At 32.4% G+C, this 21,612-nt stretch overlaps 2 protein-coding genes across 2 annotated transcripts; one reads left to right on the top strand and one right to left on the bottom strand.

The window, feature by feature from the left end:
- Positions 1-1,813: 1,813 nt before the first annotated feature.
- On the bottom strand, positions 1,814-13,620 carry LOC132747449 (zinc finger CCCH-type with G patch domain-containing protein-like). The gene is made up of 9 exons (XM_060736831.1): positions 13,465-13,620; positions 12,622-12,718; positions 11,571-11,728; positions 10,279-10,593; positions 9,376-9,470; positions 7,884-7,946; positions 3,604-3,764; positions 2,428-2,573; positions 1,814-1,828 (listed from the first exon to the last, which is right to left on the bottom strand). Exons 1-9 carry the CDS (start codon positions 13,510-13,512, stop codon positions 1,814-1,816), a joined length of 1,098 nt encoding a protein of 365 aa, XP_060592814.1. The 5' UTR covers positions 13,513-13,620.
- A 3,345-nt stretch (positions 13,621-16,965) lies between these two features.
- LOC132747448 (carbohydrate sulfotransferase 1-like) lies at positions 16,966-18,222 on the top strand. The gene has a single exon (XM_060736830.1). The coding sequence runs from the start codon at positions 17,026-17,028 to the stop codon at positions 18,220-18,222; it is 1,197 nt and encodes a 398-aa protein (XP_060592813.1). The 5' UTR covers positions 16,966-17,025.
- The last annotated feature ends 3,390 nt before the right edge of the window (positions 18,223-21,612 follow it).

Raw genomic sequence — 21,612 nt, 5'->3', positions numbered from 1 at the left:
CTAAAAAAAAAATTTGAACAAGTACAAAAATTTTTTCCAACAACAAAATTGCCAAAAAAGTTAAATAAAATTTAAAGTCTAACCCAAAAAATTAAACCTTTTTTCTTCCCATGTATTTTCTGTTTTTAAAAATTTTTTCAAAAAAAAAATTTGGTACATTTTGGTCTGCCGGCTGTTTCTTAACTTTTTTCTCTTTTTTCTTTTTTTTCTTTCCTCCTTTTTCTTCATCCCCATCAAACATGTTTTCTCTCTCCAGCCATTTCCCCTTCGCTCCATAATTTGTCCAAGGGAATTTTCCGGGGAAGAGGGAAGAAAAAAATAAAGTAAAAAAATTTAAAAAAATTTTGGTGGTTATTTTTGAAAAAAAACCCAAAAACAAGAACATGGCATGCTTGTGTTTAAAAACCCTCGTCTCCTTAAAATAAACCAAACAATTTGACCAAAATTCCTATTAAAAAAGGGGACATAACTCAAATCCAAAAATTTCCCCAAAATATTAAAGGCTTCCCAGAAACTATGCCCCCTTTTGGTTCTTAAAAGATAAAGTATTTCCAGTTTTCCATATATAATTCCTTTTAAAATTTTGTAAGAGCTATTGGCCTTTACATTATAAAGTTTTTGGAATAATGAGGGAACACTAAAACCCAACAAAACTCTTGAAGCCGATCATTAATAGCTTGACTCTCTTCCGAAGCAGACGAGGCTAAAAAAAAAATAGGTTGAAGTTTGATGAAGCAGTTTGTTTTATTACTAGAATTAGTTTGAATATGAATATTCCAGTAGCCTCAGTTCCGAAAATGGCAATTCATTCACATCAATATTGATGGAGTCAGTTGATTGAGGGGATTTTGAAATTTTGGTTGGTTGGGTTTTTTAATTTTACTTTTTCCAAAAAATTTTGTAAAATCATTGCCACTTTCCATTTTTAAACTGGGGGTTAATTTTCCTTATGTGAAATTTTTTTCCCCGGGTTTTTTGAAACGGGGCGCTTGAAAAACCCAACCAAATGTTCCCTTTAAGCTTTGTTTTTAAAATTACTTAACCGGTTACATAAAATGGTCAAATTTTCACCGGTTTTTGGGAAAACCTAAAAAAAGACAGGAGGCAAAAATTGGTATAATTTTAAATTAAAAACCTTTAAAACCATTTCTCAAAAAAAACGGTTTTAAAAATTCCCCAAGTTTCTATATTCAAATTCTAAAAAATTTTTTTCACTTTAAATTCATAAAAATCCCTAAATTGGGTCTTTAAAATGAGTAAGCTTAACACTTGAAAAAAAAAGGTTGAAAAATTTGAAAAAAAATTAGATTTTTTGGGTTTGTGCACAAAAAGAAAATTTGACTTTGGGCAAGGGGCAAAAAAATTTAAAAATTTAAAACAAAACCCAAGGGATTAATTTATGAACTTGCTTAGGACACAAAATTAACTAAAAATTAATGGGTTGGAACCCACCAAAAAATTAAAAAAAAGAAAATCTCAAAAAAAAGTGTGACATCCCCCCGAAAATTCAAATTTTGGTTTTTTAAAAAAGTTTTTTAATTTTTTTCCAAACTAGCAAATAGTTGCACTAAAGACAGTTATATGCCCTTTGGGATGCCCAATTTACACAGGGGGTGTGTCAATATTTTTTAAAAGTCAAACTGTAACTCCCAATGTATATCAAAAATTTTTGGGCACAAACCCAAAGGGGAAAATTTTACAATTTGATATACCTTAAAGGAAGAAGTTGTAGGGGAACGGGGTTGAATACGACCTTCCCCGGGCCCTTTAACCAAGCCCTTGCCAGGAACCATAACCCATCTTGGTCAATAATTTATTTCCCTATCCCCTGAAATAATAGTATAAACAATACATGAAATTTTAAACCATCGCTAAAATTCCCAAAATCATCCCTTTTGTGGTCAAAGGGTATAAACTAACAGTTATTTGGGTATTTTTGTTGAAATGGCATTTTACCTGAAAGGGGAAAGGGAGCTGGGCCCTTTGGGTTCATACCAGGCAGACGGGGTCCCCCAAGCAGAACCACTGACCTTCCCGCAACTTGCGGATAGAAAAACTTTACATGAAAAAACTAATAAAGTTCTTAAAAAAGATTTCACCCCCCATGGTGAAAGGAAAGTAAATTAGAAGTAAAACGAAAATTAAACCCCAATGTCCCCACAGTTTTGTTTCATTCTAAACCTTATACTGGCCATGTTGTCACTGGTATTTAGAGAGATCTCTGTTATTTTTTCTATCACCTTTTAAAATAAATGACATTTTTTAACAAAAAGATAGGAAAGCAACAGTTTTATACCAGAAATGATTTGAAAATAGACACACATTCAATAATTCTAATTGAATACATTTCATTATACTTCAAAATCCATTTTTTTAACTTTGAGTAAATGAAAAAAAAAAAGATATTTTTTTTTTTAAATTGTCTACCTTTGTATGAGCTTCCCACTGACCTAGATCACCAAGACCATGTGACTTTGGTTTCCATAGAAACACAGGAAGTTCATCATCTGAATCTGAATCTTGTCTGTTGATTGGACCATCATCAGAATCACTGGATTCTTCTACATTGTCACCTAAAATAAACAATTATCCTTGACTTTCAATCTTACAATAAAATATGTGAAAGAAATAAGATTACAAACAAAATTATTTGAAGCTCAAGCAATTTAAAAGGGAATAAATAAATAAAACTCTACACAAATATGCTTTTTTTTATATTTGTAAACAAGACACTTAGTTCCAAAACTATAATAGAAATATTTCATAAGCAAGAGGTCGCATGTCATTGATTTCGTTGGCATTGACATCCACAATATCAGTGACTATTTGGGTTAAATGCTGACTTTCCATTTATACAGGTAGATTAAAATCCATGGTGACGATACATTGGTTTATTTGGCACTAAGATTATGCAGCTTTGGTAAACAGTACTGTAAAATTAGAAATTTTCACAAGGGATTAAATTTTCTGCTAATTTCACAAATAAAAGATTCTCAGTAAAATAAATATTTGCTAAATAAGTATCAACAATATAATTGTCACAGAACTGAGGGTAGGGATTTGCAAATATTTAACTTTGCCAAATAGTCCAAAATGTTGATTTGGCAAATTTTTGGCCTCATGAAATCATCTGATTTCACAGTAGCTAGATAGCCTGTCATTATGAAATTTTTTTTCCTTCAACCATTAACCTTCTGGAACCGAAAGTTATTAACTTTTGCCAACAGTACAGAGCCAGGCTCTGTACTGTTGGTACATGTAGCTTAATTTTTGTATTTTGATGTTGAAATTCAAACGGATTGTTCCCAATTTAATGCAAGACAAATTAAACAAAAATTCAGCAGGTTAACAGTTAAAAAAATCACACTTTGCAATGTGGTACAAGTTGTTTGTAATATACAGAGCAGGGACTGCGTTTAGGGCAAAGTCGGGAGAAAACTTCGCCAAAAATATTTTCACATTGCCCTATTTGAAGGGAAAAGTCACTTCTCCATAATTTTTCAGTTCAAGGTAGACCCTGCACAGAGTAAAAAATAAAGTAAGTGGTTTGGCACTAATAAACATGACTGAAATAATTACAATGTTTCATGAAAAAGTACACACCTAAGGGAAGAATATCCTCGAAGCACAGATATAGAGGTGTATCATTATAATCATCAAATGTTACCGAAGCGCCCTCATCATGTAGATCAACTATAGTGGCTTTATACCATAGATCATCATCCTCGTACCTGGCCAGGCAACGGGACTCTAATTTCAATATACTGAAATGGTAGAAAAAAATTGAATTGAAAATGAGATACATTGTTTAAGTTAGTCTCATTATATTTCAGATTTACTGAGTGATGAAAGCCTTTTAGCTATCATAATTCATACCTATGTGTGGAATGAAAATAGTATTACCGAAAGATGAAAAGACATATATCCAGACTAATTTTGCCTTATTTCATACTGATTTTCCTTCTTTGAAACTTATTTTTCCACATTTCACAGATTTTTTCTCACCACATTTCACACAGATTTTTTCACATTTCACACTGATTTACCTTCTTTCCACATTTCACACTGATTTACCTTCTTTCCACATTTCACACTGATTTACCTCCTTTCACACTAATTCGCCCATATTTCACTTTTTTTCCCTATTCCACACTGATTTTTTTACATTCCACACTACGTATTGCACAAGTTGTAAAGCTAAATACACTACTGACATTATATTCATAACCCTGCCAAAACAACATTATAACCTCAAAGACACAAAGACTTTCCTAATGCATAGTCTATTGATAAGGAAAAAACAATTATTTTCATTTTGTTCTATTCTTTTTATCTATGTCTGATATTCTCTACAAGTTTTACCTTTCTTTAAACATCTATACTATGATTTTTCCTTTTAATTGTTCAACTGATTTTACTTTTGCCCTGATATTCTCTATATATGTTTAACCGACCTATAAAAATCTGGATTCTGATATATCTAGTTAATAACCAACCTACCTATGATCTGGATCCTGATATTCCTAGTAAATGTCCAACCTACCAATGATCTGGATCCTGATATTCCTAGTAAATGTCCAACCTACCAATGATCTGGATCCTGATATTCCTAGTAAATGTCCAACCTACCAATGATCTGGATCTTGATATAACTAGTACATATCCAACCTTCCTATGATCTGGATCCTGATATTCCTAGTAAATGTCCAACCTCCCTATGATCTGGATCCTGATATTCCTAGTAAATGTCCAACCTACCAATGATCTGGATCTTGATATAACTAGTACATATCCAACCTACCTATGATCTGGATCCTGATATTCCTAGTAAATGTCCAACCTCCCTATGATCTGGATCCTGATATTCCTAGTAAATGTCCAACCTCCCTATGATCTGGATCCTGATATTCCTAGTAAATATCCAACCTCCCTATGATCTGGATCCTGATATTCCTATCCTTGAGTCATCGGTTTCGACGCCCTTAAGCAGTGTTATAGCTGAATTATTTTTTATTCAGATTAAATGTTAAATAAAATATCATTTAAAGAAACAAAAGTATGTTATCTCTTCAAGCAAACCTAATTTACTATTGCCAGTGGTTCAACTGAGTTGATTTTCGTAGTTAGTCAGCAGACCATGGAGGCATCCATCTTCGTTTACGGTCATATGAAATGACGCCTTTTGATTGGCTTGCTATTTCAAGTCTTTTTCACAGTATTGTAACATGTACAGCAATTGATAATTTTGGACGAGCAAAAATATAAGTTAACAACACCATGAACAGATAAAATTATTTTTATTTCATTATATTTTTTTTTTATTTCATTATTTTTTTTATTTCATAATATTATTTTATCTTTTATTCTTTATAGATTTTATTGAACATTTATACAATGAGGGCACAAAAAGTTATCACCCCTCCTGACAACTCTGACTTTTGTACAATACATCAGATGAACCCAATGTTCACAGTTACTACATTGAACCCATTGTACAAATATCAGGGAGGAGCTATTGCGTACTTCTTTTGGTGTAAACAGATTGCAAACACAGCATAATTCAGTATCTGCAGTGTCAGAATCATCAGAATCAACATCTTCAGATCTGCTAGCTGGAAGGTTTCTTGGCTTGGATGTACCAGAAGTGCTTGGTTTTGGTGCTGGCTTACAGGTCTTGTGACTTTCATGCTGTGTTATAGCATCCACCATGTGGTCTTTTGTAATTGGCTTGCCACTAACTACATAACTTAGATATTTACGCTTCTTCGTGGGTGGCTTCTTGGTTTTAACTGTTGCCTCTTTGGCAGTGAAGAATTCAATTGGACATTCAGTAGCTGTTTTTGGTGTTTCAGCATCAATAGGTATATTTTCAGTTTCCTGTTGAAGAGGCTCAGAAGGCTTGAAATTTGTTGGATCCACCACATCAGGATTGAATGGATAGATATCCGTTTTTCGGAATGAAGAGCGAAGATTTTCTGGAGACATGGCTTTGGTATATGCTGAGCAGCCACGTTCACATATAATGTACCTAGTAATACATTTTCCACAGTTCTAACGAATGAACTTATGACATACATTATTGTAGATTTAATCAAATTTTCTGTTTTAAACCCCATTTAATTGGGAAAAATTTTATTTAGGTAAGACTTGTAACCATAAAATTTATGATCAACCCCCTGGATTGTTTTTTGGGAAAACGTGCAGGTGGGGTAAAAATTCACCCAAGTGGTTTTCAAATGAAAATTTTGAAAAATTACTGCGTTACTCCAGCCAATTTCACTTAAAATCTCCAAAAAAACAAAAAAGGAAAAGCCCCCAAAAACCCTTAAAGTAAAGAACCCATTCTTCACCTGGGAACAAAAAAAAGGGGTTTTGGGAAATTCCCTTTCCCCCGGGCTTCCCACACCCTTAAAACATTAAAACCCACTCCCTTACAAAAGGGTTACGGGCCTGAGGCTGGAAATTTAAAATACCCTGAAAACAATGAGGGGCTTGTCTGATGTGTTTGGGGGCCCTTTGCTTCTTGGGTATAATCTCTCTGGTTCTCTAAAATTAAAAGGTTAAAATTTTTTGGGTGGAAATAGATCCAAGCTCTTTTTTTAAATAAAAAAGAGCCCACAACGGGACTGTTGTTTTTTTAAAAGCTCTCTGCATTTCGAGACCCCCGGGGTTTCGGGAACTTAGCTCCGGCCAAATTACTTAAAAACCTTTTTGGATGTACCATTTAAAAAAAACCCCTAAAGGGGTTTTTCCAATTTACTCCTTCTTGAACCCAAACAAACGGGCCTTTCCCCTCAAAAAAGCCAAAAATTATCAACAAACCTCAGCCCTGCCCCGTAACCAAAAAACCAAAAATGGGCCTTTAAAATTTTTAAATTTTTAAAAAAAGGTGAGCTTCTTCCTCTTAAAGGGAGAAAAATTGGGGGTGGTCCAGCCCTGGTAGTTCCGGTTTAAACTTTTCCGTTTTAAACTTTGCCCTAAAGGAAAAATGCCAAAAATTTAAAATACCCCCCTTTTGGGCAGTGGGTTTTTTGTTGCCCCATTGGCCTCCCCTTTTTAAAATTTAATCATTTATTTTTTGTTTTTTGGGGCGAAATAAACTGGTTTTTTGTCTTGGACCTGGAAATAAAAATAAAAAAATACAAAATTTTTCAAATTTTAACCCCTATTTTACTGCTAAATTTTTAAATCTAAAAAATTTTATTAACTCCATTTAATTATTAAAAATTAAAATTAAAAACCAAATTTAGCGTTTTAATTTAAAGGAAATTATAAAAGTTAACATTTTTCCCTAAAACGGGGTAAAATTTAGAAGTACTTTTGGGTAAAATTTTTGGGGTAAAAACGAAGTCATGTGACTTTTTAAAAAATAAAATTTTAAGAAATCAAACGAACATTTAAGGTAAAAATTTTTCCCCCGGTTTTTTAATTGCAAAATTTTCCCCATGTAAAAACAATTCAATTTTTTTAATGCCTTTTAGGGGCCATAATTTTAAAAAATAACCTTAGTTTTAAATAAATAGGGGAATTTTTTTCCCAAAGGGTTTTCTTTTGATATTTTCCACTTTGTTTAAATTTAAAAGCGTTTTAAAAAGGGGCCCGTACCTTATGCCCGGCCTTTTGAAAAATTGGGGAAAAGATCATTCCCCCGATGTCGGTTCCTACAACAAATTTAAAGGTCCCAAAACAAAGATGGCGTCGAAACAGATGAGCGTAAAAACAGATGATCGGACGATAGTAAATGTCCAACCTACCTATGATCTGAATCCTGATATTCCTAGTAAATATCCAACCTACCTATGATCTGGATCCTGATATATCTAGTAAATATCCAACCTACCTATGATCTGGATCCTGATATTCCTAGTAAATATCCAACCTACCTATGATCTGGATCCTGATATTCTTGAAGGTCTTCTAAAGCTACTTCATGTCCATGACTATATCTGAAATATATCGGTAATGAACCATGGATTCTGGTTAAGTTATGAATATAGGTTTAAAGGTTATGCTTAAAGATATGAATAAGTTTTTGCTCACACATTATAATGACGTTTTATTTTTTCAGTCACTTTACCATATTTTGGGTCATATCTCAGCAGTCAATCAATCTCATTGGCTTTAATCGATAACAAACCAGTAATTACCAATTTCTTCCAAAGTTTGTTTGTTTGTTTGTTTAATTTTACGCCTTTTTCCAACAGTATTTCAGTCATATAGGCGGGTAGTTTCCTAACCATCGTTCCTGGAGAGTTACACCAGTACTAGACTACCTTCCTCCGCGCTAAACTACCAAAGCATCTCCCGGGGATCGAACCCACGCCAGAGAGGTACCTGAATTAGAAGTCATCGACTCTAACCCCTCGACCACGGAGTGATTACCGGTATCTGCTAATCATAAAAGATTTTTGAATTAGTAGTTAACCCATTACTTCATGAGCTTTTTGTGAAAAATGGCTGTTTTCATTGAAAAGTCTCCCGTTACAAGTTCAAATTGCTATAATACTATAAAAACTGCTTCAACACTAATCAAACTTGGCACAAATGTTGACTGGACCATTGCCCTTGCAACAACATGCTCAGGCTTAAATTTTCTGTTACCATGGCAACGAGGGGACATCTCAAAATTGCCAAAAATCACTATTTTTGCGTTGATTTTTTCCATCATAATTGATTTCAAAGTGCTGCAACTTCTCAATGGATTGAGATAGAGTCAAATGCTTTTCAGCGTTGGTTACACATTACCTTATGATCAATCTGAGGTCATTTTATAGCCTCTCACAAGTCCAAAATTTCTTGGCGATGAGGGGGACTCCGCCCCCCTTCAAACCCCCCAAACAGAAGGGGGCACATCCCCCTTCTTTTGGCAACCCCCTGATGTATCTTTTGGTTGGGGGGCCGCGCCGAAAAACTGGTCACTTTTTTTAACAACATTTCTCAAACAAAAACAGGTGTTGGGGGTCTAAATAAGGCATTTTTTTACCATTTGAGACAACAAAAAGGGGGGGGGTGAAAAAGGCGTTAAAAGGCGTGTATATGAAGTAATGGGTTAAGGACAAATGACCATTAGACTCAATCAAAGAATCAACTGTCAGGAATATATTTCACCTCCACTAAGGATCCAACCAGTGACCCCTTGTTAACAAATACTTTCAAACAATGTTGTCTTATATGAGTTTATAAATAAGGATGAGAAACTATAAAAGTTAATTTTGTTCTTGTCCCTTTCAATTATATGTTGACATATAAAATGTTAATGTGTTCTAACTAATAAGTAAAAGTATAAAATTCCATATTAAATATTATACACATATTTTTTCCTTTGTCTTTTAAATGTCCAATTAGAATTTGAAAAATATCATTATCTCCCTTTACCTGCATTCCCCTTCACTAAATCTACAACTTCCTCCGAGGAAATATTTACATGGTAACATAGCACTGTGTGTTGGATTACAGAACATCACTTTAACCTGCAACAATTAAAACCAGTCAGCAAATGGTTAATTTTGACAAGAAATAAGCATGAAATTTGTATAGGGAACAGTGCAATGCACGGATATTCTAGTTGATTTTGGTCTGCACAGCACCAACAAGGGTGTTTTCTTTCTCAACCAATATTGTTCAAGATATAAAAAGACTGTTTAAATTAACTTTAGATATAAGTTTAATTTTTTTTTAACATGTGTAAATGACACAGTTGTAATACTTTACTACAGCATATGCCTTTAATAGCAATACTATCAATTATAGGGGTGTCATGTTTAAACCAGTATGGTCAGTTTTTAGCTAAAAACCGGTTAGAAAATTCCGGTAACCGAGGTTAGTATTTGACTAAGGGGTGGAATTTTTTTTTAAATTGATTCTATATATTACCTTAGTTTTTTTATGACAAGATACGTCAATTGTTTGTACTTAAGTTGTACTCAACAATGTATTTTTTCCGATCAGATCGAATATGGTACGACCCTAGACGAAAATAGTTACTCCCTATTCGGATATGTATTGTAATCATTTTGAGTACAACAAAATATGAACAAAATTGCATATCTTGTCAAAAAGAAACAAAGCTAATGTTGATAATCTAAAGATTTTATTAGTTTGGTCAGTTAAACCTTGAATACGGTTATTACATCGGCATTTAAGCAACCAGAATATTTTTTCAAACGGTGGCACCCCAAATCAATTATCAAGACTCAACAGCAGTATTTTAGTTATGATACCATAACCTAGGATTTTCCCCTGTGTTCAAAGCAACTCTTTTTACAATATTGTACTTACCTTTGGTATCTCCAATTCTGAATCATTCACAACTCCAGCAATGAGCGCATTTCCAAATATTTTGGCTCCCCAGTCATGTGTGTATGGTGCCCGGCACTTTGTGCCTATAATATCATTATACATATCTGATAATGCCTGTACTGGGCAAGTGTTTGTATCACTGTTGTCTGGTATAACACCCTTATCTAAATTGTCTGACCCTGAAGGGTCAATGGATTTATCTCCCTTGGAAATATTAACTGAAGAGTTTGATCCCTTGTCACTTAATTTAGAACTGTCTTTATTGTTGTCACAACTGTCATTTCCCAACATTGCCTGTAAAAATGGTGATGTTCATATACAAATTCAATAGTAAAATTTCAAATTAATTTTAACAAGAAATTTGAAAAATAGACCTGCTTTGCTTGAAAACTTGAGCTGCCAATAATTATTTAAACTTTAGGGACTTAACTGAGGTTTTTTTCTGACATGACAGAAGTTGTGATATTTTTTTCCAGATTTGTGTCAATATAGGTATGTACCAATAACTTGTGTGCAATATTTTATCATTCACTCACTGTTTCAGATTAATTATTCATATTGAAAAGAGTTTATACACTTTTATTTCAAATTAGACCAAGTATCACAAAAAAGTTGATTTTTTAATTAATTCTCAGTTATCTTTGTTATCTTTTTGCATATTTTTTTTCCATTTTACATGTACGTGCCACGGTTGGCCTACATAAAGAGTTCAAAATTCTATTTTTATAAGCTTTAGGACATCAGTTGAGCTCCTTTAAGAAGTTTGACTTTAAGAAATAGCTAAATTTGTGCAGCCAACAGAACAAAGTCTGATCAGTGTGCATGGTCAGAATGTCATGCAGACTGCTGGCCTCATTTAACACTTTTGCTATTTCTCTGATAATTACCTAAAATTACTTGCCTGTCATTCACTTTAAAACCTGTTTAAATGATTTCAGTTGAAAACATGTTTTGTTCAGTGTCTTGTTTATAAAAGCTCATTGCATGATTTTTATCCAGACCATTTTTCTGTCCTCATTGCTGTGAAATATTTCCACTATGTAATAACAGATAATTTTAAACAAGGACATCTACTTCTGTATATGTTTTGGGTGAATTTTCCTAATTTCTAGACATTTAATTCATAAATCAAAATTATCGATTTTATGAAATGTGTATCGATTATTGATCAACAGAAAAATATCAATGATACATCGGTATTGTTTCTATCGATGACAGATCTATTCAATGGACAAGGGTAAGAAACTAAGATGAGAAGTATTATCATTTACCTGGAAAGCTGCATACTCAGCATCCATGCTATTAGCACCTGACCCACATCCTTGACCTTGATCATCATGGGATATATGCTCTCTATCTGTTTCCTCACCATCATGACTAGTATCCAGTTGCTTCAAAAGTTTGCTTTTCTTCAGTGACAATAAACTATCTGTTAGAAGAATAATATTATTCACATATCATTTTTTTTTTGCATAACATCACATTATTTGCTTTTTTGCTCAGTACATTATTTCCTTCTGTATTGAAATGAAATTCTGATGCTAGAAGTGTTTTACTTAAAATATTGAATTAATGTATAAGGCAGTCTCTGATTAGTTCAAAGTATGAAACCATTGTCTTTATACATTTTGTACATGATGAAAACAGTAGCTGCCTACTATTAAGATGAGGATATTTTTAACAGTTTGGAAGACAGTTGGAAAAAAATACTGTTTTTTTTCTGGCAATGTGATTCCCAATATCATCCAATGAATAATGTATAATAAGATATTTTGAGAGGTTAAAATTTCTTGAAAATCAACATTGAAGACATTGGCAAGGTGATGTACTGACTAATTTCTACTTTAAAATTCAGTTCTGTTAAATTCGTATCGTAGATAATAAGGGAACACTTATTTTTGTCATCTAGTTTAACTTTAAGGTAATAAGTTTAAAACATAAACACTTTCTATATTTGCATGAAAATGAAATCTATGCTTAATCCTTGCAAACATTATCTGAACTTTTCTGTACACCGCCTGAATCTTACATTTTCCTATTATTATACAACTACTTTCATTCAGTACATCTGAACTCTGTACGTTATAAACCAAGTAGAATGATTAACTGATAACTTTATAACATGATTTTCAGTACTTTATAGAAATATATCAGTGAAATATAAAACTGCTATTTTACTGTTTGAAACAGTAATATTATCAATTTGATATTTTTTACTGTTTGAATGTTGTATCAGTGAAATACCAGGATGCATAGTACTGGAAACCAACTTAATGATGTGACATGAACTAAACAATTATCCCCTATTTAATTTTAGTTTACCTTCTGTGAGTTTGATGAGGTCTTGTAAATCTGTTTGTAGTGCTTCAAGATCAGGGGTAGAACCAGCAGCTTGAATGGCCTGTTGTACTTGAGATAGCTGTTAGTATAGAAAATTACCTTTTAACATAATTTATAGAAATGAGAGGCCATGATGCTCAGCTTTGAAAGTTTGATAAAGAAAAGTCATAGTTCTTTAATACAGAAAAGTCAGTAACAACTCACATTAGTGCAAAGTCATTAATATTGACCCCATGCAGGGCCATGATTCATAAAACTTGTGTAGAAGTACTACACTAAGCAATTCTACATGTCTAATATCTAAGCTCAAGGCCATGTATTTCACTCAAAAGGATTTATTCATTTAAATGTGTTTTCCTACATATTATAAGTTCCTATAAAATAAGTGAACCCCCTTTTAGACAATTTTGACACTAGTTAATGACACACATGTCTAAAAGTGTTAAAAGTGTCACATGGTGATGCAACATGCCATATATTAGAGTCAGAGCTCTCAGAAAGGTCAGAATTATTTTCTTGCACAACTGACCTCATTCAGTTTATATCTTATCTATCTTCAATTGAATCAAACCCCTGCTGTGGACCTAAACTTTGCATGTCATTAGCAAGACGGATAAAAACAGGTATAAAAGCAGAATAAATGTTTTAAAGATAAAAACAGGATTGAGGGTGTCTAGGGTGAGACATGTTCAATCTGGCTTAGCCTTTCCTCAATGAAAAACAAATGAAATTGTCCGAAAAATTGTGTTGTCCAAAATGCAGCCATTTCACCAAAACTTGTATTGGAATGTTAAACAAATGTAAGATGAAAATAACAACAGGAACCTGAAGTTGATATGTTTGTATCGATGCATGAAGCTCCTCTTCTTCCATTCTGCGTGAAATTTACTAAATACTGTTATAGAAAATTTAGAAATAAAATTCTAGACAGAGTGCTAAGAGTTAACTGCCCTTGATCCTAGGACCTTAGTTCAGACGCCACAATATCTGCCTCGCGGGTAGTTAGATTTAGTGTTGGGATACTGAGCAATTAAAAAAGTCAAATCACACTTTATAAATACTTCATAGTCTTATACACCAGTATTCATTTTTTTAAATAGCCTTTTTACACTCCCGATCACAGTGAGTGCAGCCACTGTACCGAGTAGCCCGGGGTTCTATGATATCACGGTATTTAACGTTTATAAGAAAATTTTTAAATATAAAAATCATACATAAATAAGATTTTTCTTCTATTTAATAAGTGAAATTTTCCAAAACTGTTTGTCAGAGATTTATTTCAAAAAACTATTTTCATTGTCTGCCAATTTGGGTGATTTCAGAGGAGGTTACTACGGTATCACGGTAATTCCCAAAAAAATGCAAGTATGGGAGAATGGATATGTGTCAAAATCTTCAAATAAAGTTGTGAATATCTTCCATTAGCTAACTCACTATAAAATATATTCATTATTCACAAAATTAAATTTATTGGCAGATACTATGCGATTTAGTTTCACATTTTTAAGGTATCATCAACATGTGTTGCTTTCACATGCAGTCACAGAAAATGTAAATACCGTGATATCATAGAACCCGTTATATAATAGGAAGAGTGTTAAAAAATAATAAATGCGACGTGTATACATTGAAAAAAAAGTAAAACGTATGGAGGTGTATAATCTTGCATTGTGAAATACGGAAAATATGGCTAACAACGATAGGCCTTCTAAATGATTATAATTAAGACTGTCACTTAAGCCAAACTGTTAATTCTCTAACCATTTCCCTCTCACGATAAAATTTATTTAGCCTGTCCCCCCTTAATATTCTTAAAAAGTGAAATTAAAAAAAAAATGTATATAATTAGCAATTTGTCAAATCAGGGTCTTTCTATTTGAAAGACCCTGGTCAAATCAAGAGTATGACTGAGTGCGAGATTGTTGTTTTTTCTAATACAAACATGTAAAATGTATGATAAGTATTAAGCAAACAACAATTAATAAACATCATTATGTTAAGTAATGAACCGTTCTGTTGTTAAAATTCTTTCTGAATAAACATAATTCATCAATATTTTAACACCAAAGATAATAAACATTATTCAAATATTAATTGGTATCAAGTGCACCAAGTGTATAAGGTAATAAATATAATAATTAATATTATGAGAGCAATTTGTTTGTTGAAACTTTATGATCAAAAGCTAGAAAAATATATAATAACAAGTGCAACAAAGGTGAAAGCTAGATCCCGAAAAATGATTTGAATTGATATAAAAAGAATAACGTACATGTATGTCGTTAATTAAATATTGTGCAATGTTACACAATTATCAATATTATTTGCGCTTACGAGATCAATATAATGATTACATTGTTAAAATGATGCAACATGCCAAAACTGAATATAACTTAACAGTTTTGCACGATTAAACCGTGCACTGTTTATATAAATGTTGAATTTAAAAAGACAGAAAGAAAGAAAACAGAAATGCTTCGAAACTTTCTTTCAAGATATAAGAGGGAAAAAACAACAACAACAACAACAAAAAAAAACAAAAAAAAAAACAACAGCAACAAACACACGAAACATTTTGATTAATTACAAAACTTGCAATGCGACGACCTTTTGAACATTAGAGACGTCTTAAAGTATTGACAGAGGTGATTCCTTCGAATTTGTCATATGGGCATTTACATTGTCGGGTACGTGAAACGGTGCAGATTTTCCGTAATACGGTGCTTCCATCCAAGATGAAGGAACGGTTAAAAACAAAAAGATACGTGTTATTTTATTTTTATATGTATTAAAATAAATCCGTTTATATAGTAAAATAAAAAATCTGTCAAAATTATTCTAAACTATTTGTCTAGTTTTTTCTTTAGCGTTTAAGTAAACATGCACAGTTTATTTGGCGTTTGGGTATATCAATAATTTATTATAATTTAATAGTTTTCTTACCATAAAATGTGTCAATATTATTATGAAACGGTCGGCGCATATGCAGACGAACCTACTCCGAGTTAGAGGTAGAACAGTTAGGGAAGGAACTGCACGTGGTAAGGGGAAGAATAAAAACAATCTGACTACCATTGCGGGAATGACGCGGGAAGAAGGAGAAGCTTGTTATAGTTAGTCTCAGCTGGGATAACCTTCTATAGAGATTTGTTGTCTTAAACATCGACGAGAGCCTATGTACATTCAATAAGGCGGAGATCTAGTTGGCACCAGTTAAGCTAGGGACTGTCCATCCGAGATATGACACAATGCAAGACATTTGAACAGATCCTATATGACAATTTGCATTCAAGTTACGGGAACCAGACATGAAATGCGTATTCCGAACAATAGTCAAGTATACAATTGCCTAAAACGGCTATGAAATGGCCTGTACATTTCGGCATAGAAAAAACATCAGTTAACAGTTTAAAAATTACACTTATTGTCTCATGAAAGGTCATATTATGTTAATCTTACATTGTAAAAATCGATTTTAATCAGCAACAAGTTTTCTTTGAATAGAAATATACACAAAGGGCTTTGTTTCTTAGTTTTAACTTGAAAATTTATCAATCATCCATGGGTTTAAATAGAATATAAAATCATTTGGATGCTTTAAAAAAAGAACAAACAAAATAACACTGAATGATTTTCATCCAAAATAATATGCAAGCAGAATCATTACTTTCATTAAAGCAAATAATAAAAATAAAAACAAAAACAACTACAAAAAAAACAAAAAAACAAGAAAAAACAAAAAAAAAACAAGAAAAAAAAAATAAATAAAAGTCAACAACAAGGAATACATTTCTCTTTTTTGTCCATATCTTCATATTCAATTCTGGAATACTAAGTAACCCTTAAACAGCTTCTATAAAAGAATTTAGAATATAAAATAGTCATACTCACTGAACCATATTTTCAACTTAAAAGCGGTATTTTCAAAATACAGCTTCTAAGTGAAAATATGGATCATTAAGTAATGGTCATATGCGCTTTAAGTATTTGGTAAAATGTTTGTTTTTGTTTTTCTTTATTTTTGTATTTTTTATGTCTTGTTTCTTGTACTATAAGACGTCGTAAATGATTTGATGTATAAATAATACTACATGCTGTATAATTCTCGTCTGTTGATCACTTTTAAAAGAAAATACTACACTTAAAATATCAAAATAATATGATTATATGATTATTTTACACGGCCAGTACAATAAACGTGTACATAAATGCCTCAGGGTAACTGTTTAATCATACACTATGTTATCTGTTCATCTTTATTTTTCATCTTTGTAAAAACATTGTGTATAGCTTAGAAATCTTCATTCCGATTTCAATAAACAGAATAACAATCAAGGTGATGCCTGGATGCCTTGAAACAATTCTAACCTTAACATACTCGAGCATATGGCTATCAACCAAATTGCAGTATATTTATGTAAACTATTGTGCGCAGTGATTGTTGTAGCTATAATAATGGATCTACTGTTTGATAATGGCGACAACTCTAAATATAGAGATGATAAAAAGGAAGAAATTCCCAAAGAGAGAAATAACTCATATAGTGGAAACTACAATTTAATTATAAACACCTACATGAGAAGTGGGTCGACCTTTCTCGGGAAAATATTTTCAATTCGGAAGGATACATTTTACGTTTTTGAACCGCTCTGGAAGGCTCAGACATTTGCATTTTACTGGGGCTCAAGGGATGTTTGTCACTACAGTGAAAGTAAGTGCGCAAAACAAGGAAATGAAGCAGTGTCAAAGGATATCGGATCTTCAATAACTTGGGAATCATCAAAGAATTTCTTACAAGGTGTTCTGGATTGTTCTTTCACACACCATAAAACGTTCTTACCTGATCCAAGGCATTTTCCAAAAGAATTTCCGAGTGAAAAACATTCTTGGGTGTTTGGTAAAGGTCCGCTTTGGGATGTGTACTTTGATTGTGCAAATATGCCACAGTCCACTTACAAACAGTGTTTTTCATTAATACCGCCTGTGTGTCAAGGTGCCCATCACAAGGTAATGAAAGTGCTTCGATCAACACTTAATAATTTCGAAAACATGTTAAAAACCAACGTAAATCTCAAAGTTATACATCTTTTCAGAGATCCTCGAGGAATCGTAAACTCTCATCTTCATACAAGATTTTACCAATCGAGAGTGAGAACAACGTCACAAATTGAACGTGACATCAAAACATTGTGTGACAGAATGCAGTACGACATTAAAATTGCTTTACGACTGAAACGCTTGTTTCCCGGTCGTTTCAAAATCGTTCAGTACGAGACATTCGGAGATTTATTTAGCAGCGCACGCGCTTTGTACAAGTTTATGAAAATGGGATTAACTGATGAAATTCAGAAAAACTTAGGGAAATTGATAAGGGCCGAAAATTCAACGAAAGGATTTCATCCGTTTAATTATAGGCTTAGTTTGCCGTGGGCGTCAGAGAGAATGGCAAATAAACATTGCAGTATGGTCTTTACTTCTCTGGGATATCCTATGTTTTTGGGGTGGAAAAAATTTAAAAAGAAAATTTTGACCTATCCCAAAAAGCTTCCCTTTCACAAATGTACTAATAAAAACATTGTATAAATTTTAAATGAACCTTTTTTTCAAAAAACTTTACCCAAAGTTCGTACATATTGTGGGATATTTTTTTCAATGAACCATTGCCCTTAAAACGCTTGTTAGAAAATTTTATTTTTGTTTCAATTAATTTTTTCCCTACAATTTTTGTTTTTTAAAAAATGTAACCCAAAGGGAGTTTTAATTGCTGGAAATTCTAATTTTAAAAAATAAAAGCAACGTGTTTGTTTTAAAAAATCGACATAGGCACTGAACATTATAAGAATCTTACACCGGTTGCCGGTACAGACCGGAATATCTAGCTCGAGGGTAACTGTTTACGGCGGTAACGAGGCTCTGCCGAGTTTCCGCTAAACAGTTACCCGAGAGCTAGACATTCCCGTCTGTACCGACAGCCGGTGTTTGATTCTTTTTCTTGCATATTAAATATCAATTATTTTCGGCACAGAAATTACGAAAACTGATATTCTCATTACGCACTTTTTTCTAATAGTAGCGTATGAACATACAAACTTCATTCATTACGGAAAAATGACGTCATACTAAGGACGCGATTCATTCATAAAAGGCGCGCGTCAATGACGTCATTTAAAGCACGCGACTTGTCTTACATGGGGGGTGTAAGACAGAGTTTTCTAGCACCGGTGTAAACGGTAGATAATCCTGTCTGAGATGCAAGAAAACAATTAAAGACATGAGTGAGTTAAACAAAGCTAATTTAAAGCATTCAAGACAAATAATTTTATATTGCTGGATTGCCAATAAAGATGAATAAATGTAATGTTAAAATATTTGAAGCAAATGTTTGAGTCACGTCAACTCTCCAACTCCTCTTTAATTACTTTCCTTATATTGAAAAAAATTACGATGGCTTCAGATTGAAGATGAATATATAATAATCTTTTTTCTTTCAAATATTGCAAGATTGCGTTGATATGTTTTCAACAGCATACATAAATTGAAAAATTGCTTTGTAGCTTTTACTGTTAACTTAATGCTTTATTCACTTTTAGTTCTTCATTCATAAGATAAAAAAACATTAAAGGTAAAACTTCCTTAAGAAATCATCTAAGCTTGTATGCCATTATCTTAGGGTATAATTAAAATGTCAGTCATTGCGACTTTTGTTCCGATATAATCATCATACAACTTCCGGTCTACCAGAGCAGGTTATTTCCATTCAATAGCCAGTACTGTCATTTAAGGTAATGAGTGTTCTCATTGAATGTCTGTTGTTATGAAATCTGGTTTGATTTTGTAATTTAAAAAACAACAACAAAAAACAAACAACAACAAGAAAAAACATTCTAATATGATAACCATAAAGATAATTTGAATGAATTAAAGACTAATATTTGTTCTTCTTCATAAGCTCGGGAAGGGATACTTAGGGTAAGGGATACTTAGGGTGATATATACGGTAACTTACATCAACCACTGCTACTCATGATCAAGATCAATCGAGACAAGGCAGAAATGTTGATATTACTGCCGTGTCAGGCGCCATTTTAAGTTTCAACTTTTGCTTTGGTGCAGAAGAGAAGCTTTTATCATGATTGATTTATTTTCAGAATTATTAAGCTTTATTTCATGTGTTGCATATACCTCAAAACACGTCAATTTTCCGTAATTACCCCTTTAGAAAAGTTCTTGGAGCTATTGTATTTTCCATGGGACCTTATGACCGATCAGTTTAGATTAATATATTCATGGGAAGGATTTAATTGTATAATAGATCAATGCCACATCTGACTTTGTTTTATTTGGTTCTTTTCTCTTTCTTTGGATGTTAAAGCTTGCTATTTAAAAATAAATTTGTCATAAGTTGTATATAGAGGATATTCAAGTTTTTTCGATAAATACACGATTTATTTTCATCGAGTGGTATGAAAATAAATATTTCATGAGTGACGGCAGTCACGAGTGAAATATGGTAAGTTTCATGCCACAAGATGAAAATGAATCATGTATTCATAGAAAAAACTTGAATTTTCTATTTATTATATACACTTTTCTCTTTTTTGACATTACAATTTGAAAGACTTTCCCTTAAGTTTTGTGTACTGGCAGAATTTAAAAGAAAGTAGTCCGGCAAGACACCAGTGAAAATACGGAAAATATGTTTCACTGCAGTGAAAAATAAATTTTTACAGTGAAAATACGGAAAATGAAAATACGCATTTTATTTCATCAATATTTCTCAATATTTCATTTATAAGTATATAATAAATTTAGTATATGTCTCAATATTTTTTTTTACAGAAAACTATTCTGCCAATCCTTTTGTTTTACTTCTATATGACACAATCAAAATTACCATGCAATTCAAGTAGTTCTAAAATGATGACTTGTTTATGCTGATATTCTTACGATAAGTTTAGAAATCTAGAAAAGATTTTCCTGCCTTAATTGCTATCTGTCTTAACATCTGTAGATATGAAGTCAATTCTCATTTCCAAACGCTAACATCACGCATTCAAGACTTATTCTAACATATCAACACACGTCATTCATGATTGTATGACGTTTTTGTGATGGCGATATGTACTTTTATAGTTGAAAATTATAGGTAATTTTGTTATGATAAAAACTGATAAACAGGAGATCAACAACAGAATTATTTGAAAATTGCAGACTCGGCAATAAACAGGCAGATTCAACTGATATGTTAATAGCGACATTCAAATGAAATATTTGAAATAAGATGCACAGACGCTCGTTTATATTAAGTATTATTTTACAAAATTAATACAGTTATTTGATGTGCCAGAACTAATTACCTTTTTTTACGCCGGTATACAAAGCTACGATTACTTAGATCCATCCAAACATAGAAATTATACGTGGCGGAAAAAAAAGACGAATATAAAAAACTTACTGAAGGTTATGGCATTCAAGACTTTGAATACGACATCAGTTGGTAAGACAAATATCGCTGAAACATTAGTTTATCCAAATCAGACGTAAGACGGAACAATTTAAACATGCCCACACAAACATTGAAATATTTGCATTCTTGTTAATTTATCACTATTTTTATTAACTATTCTGTTATATGTTGATTTTGTGTACGGTATACAAAAATTTATAATAATATTGATTTCTCTCTTCTACCAAAGTATAATATTTATTCAAGGCTTGAGATATGTCTTGACCATGAAAGCCGATTTTCTATAAACAAAACATAAATACTAGTACACCGACTGAACGCTCTGTAAACATAAAATTTTGACTATACATACATGTACATGTAAATTTTATAGAGTTTTACTTGCACGAAAGTATGGTGCATTTTACGAACGTGTATTCACTTGATATATAGAAAGACCAAATAGCCGGTACCAAAAACAACCATGCAACGTGGAAATCTCACTGACATATTGCTTGGTTAGGGTT

This window comes from Ruditapes philippinarum, unplaced genomic scaffold (assembly GCF_026571515.1).
Source record: "Ruditapes philippinarum isolate M1 unplaced genomic scaffold, ASM2657151v2 ctg368_1_1_1_1, whole genome shotgun sequence".
In the NCBI taxonomy this organism is placed as follows: Eukaryota; Metazoa; Mollusca; class Bivalvia; order Venerida; family Veneridae; genus Ruditapes; species Ruditapes philippinarum.
The sequence above is the reverse complement of the archived record's forward strand: the minus strand, read 5'-3'. Positions and strand labels throughout refer to the sequence as shown.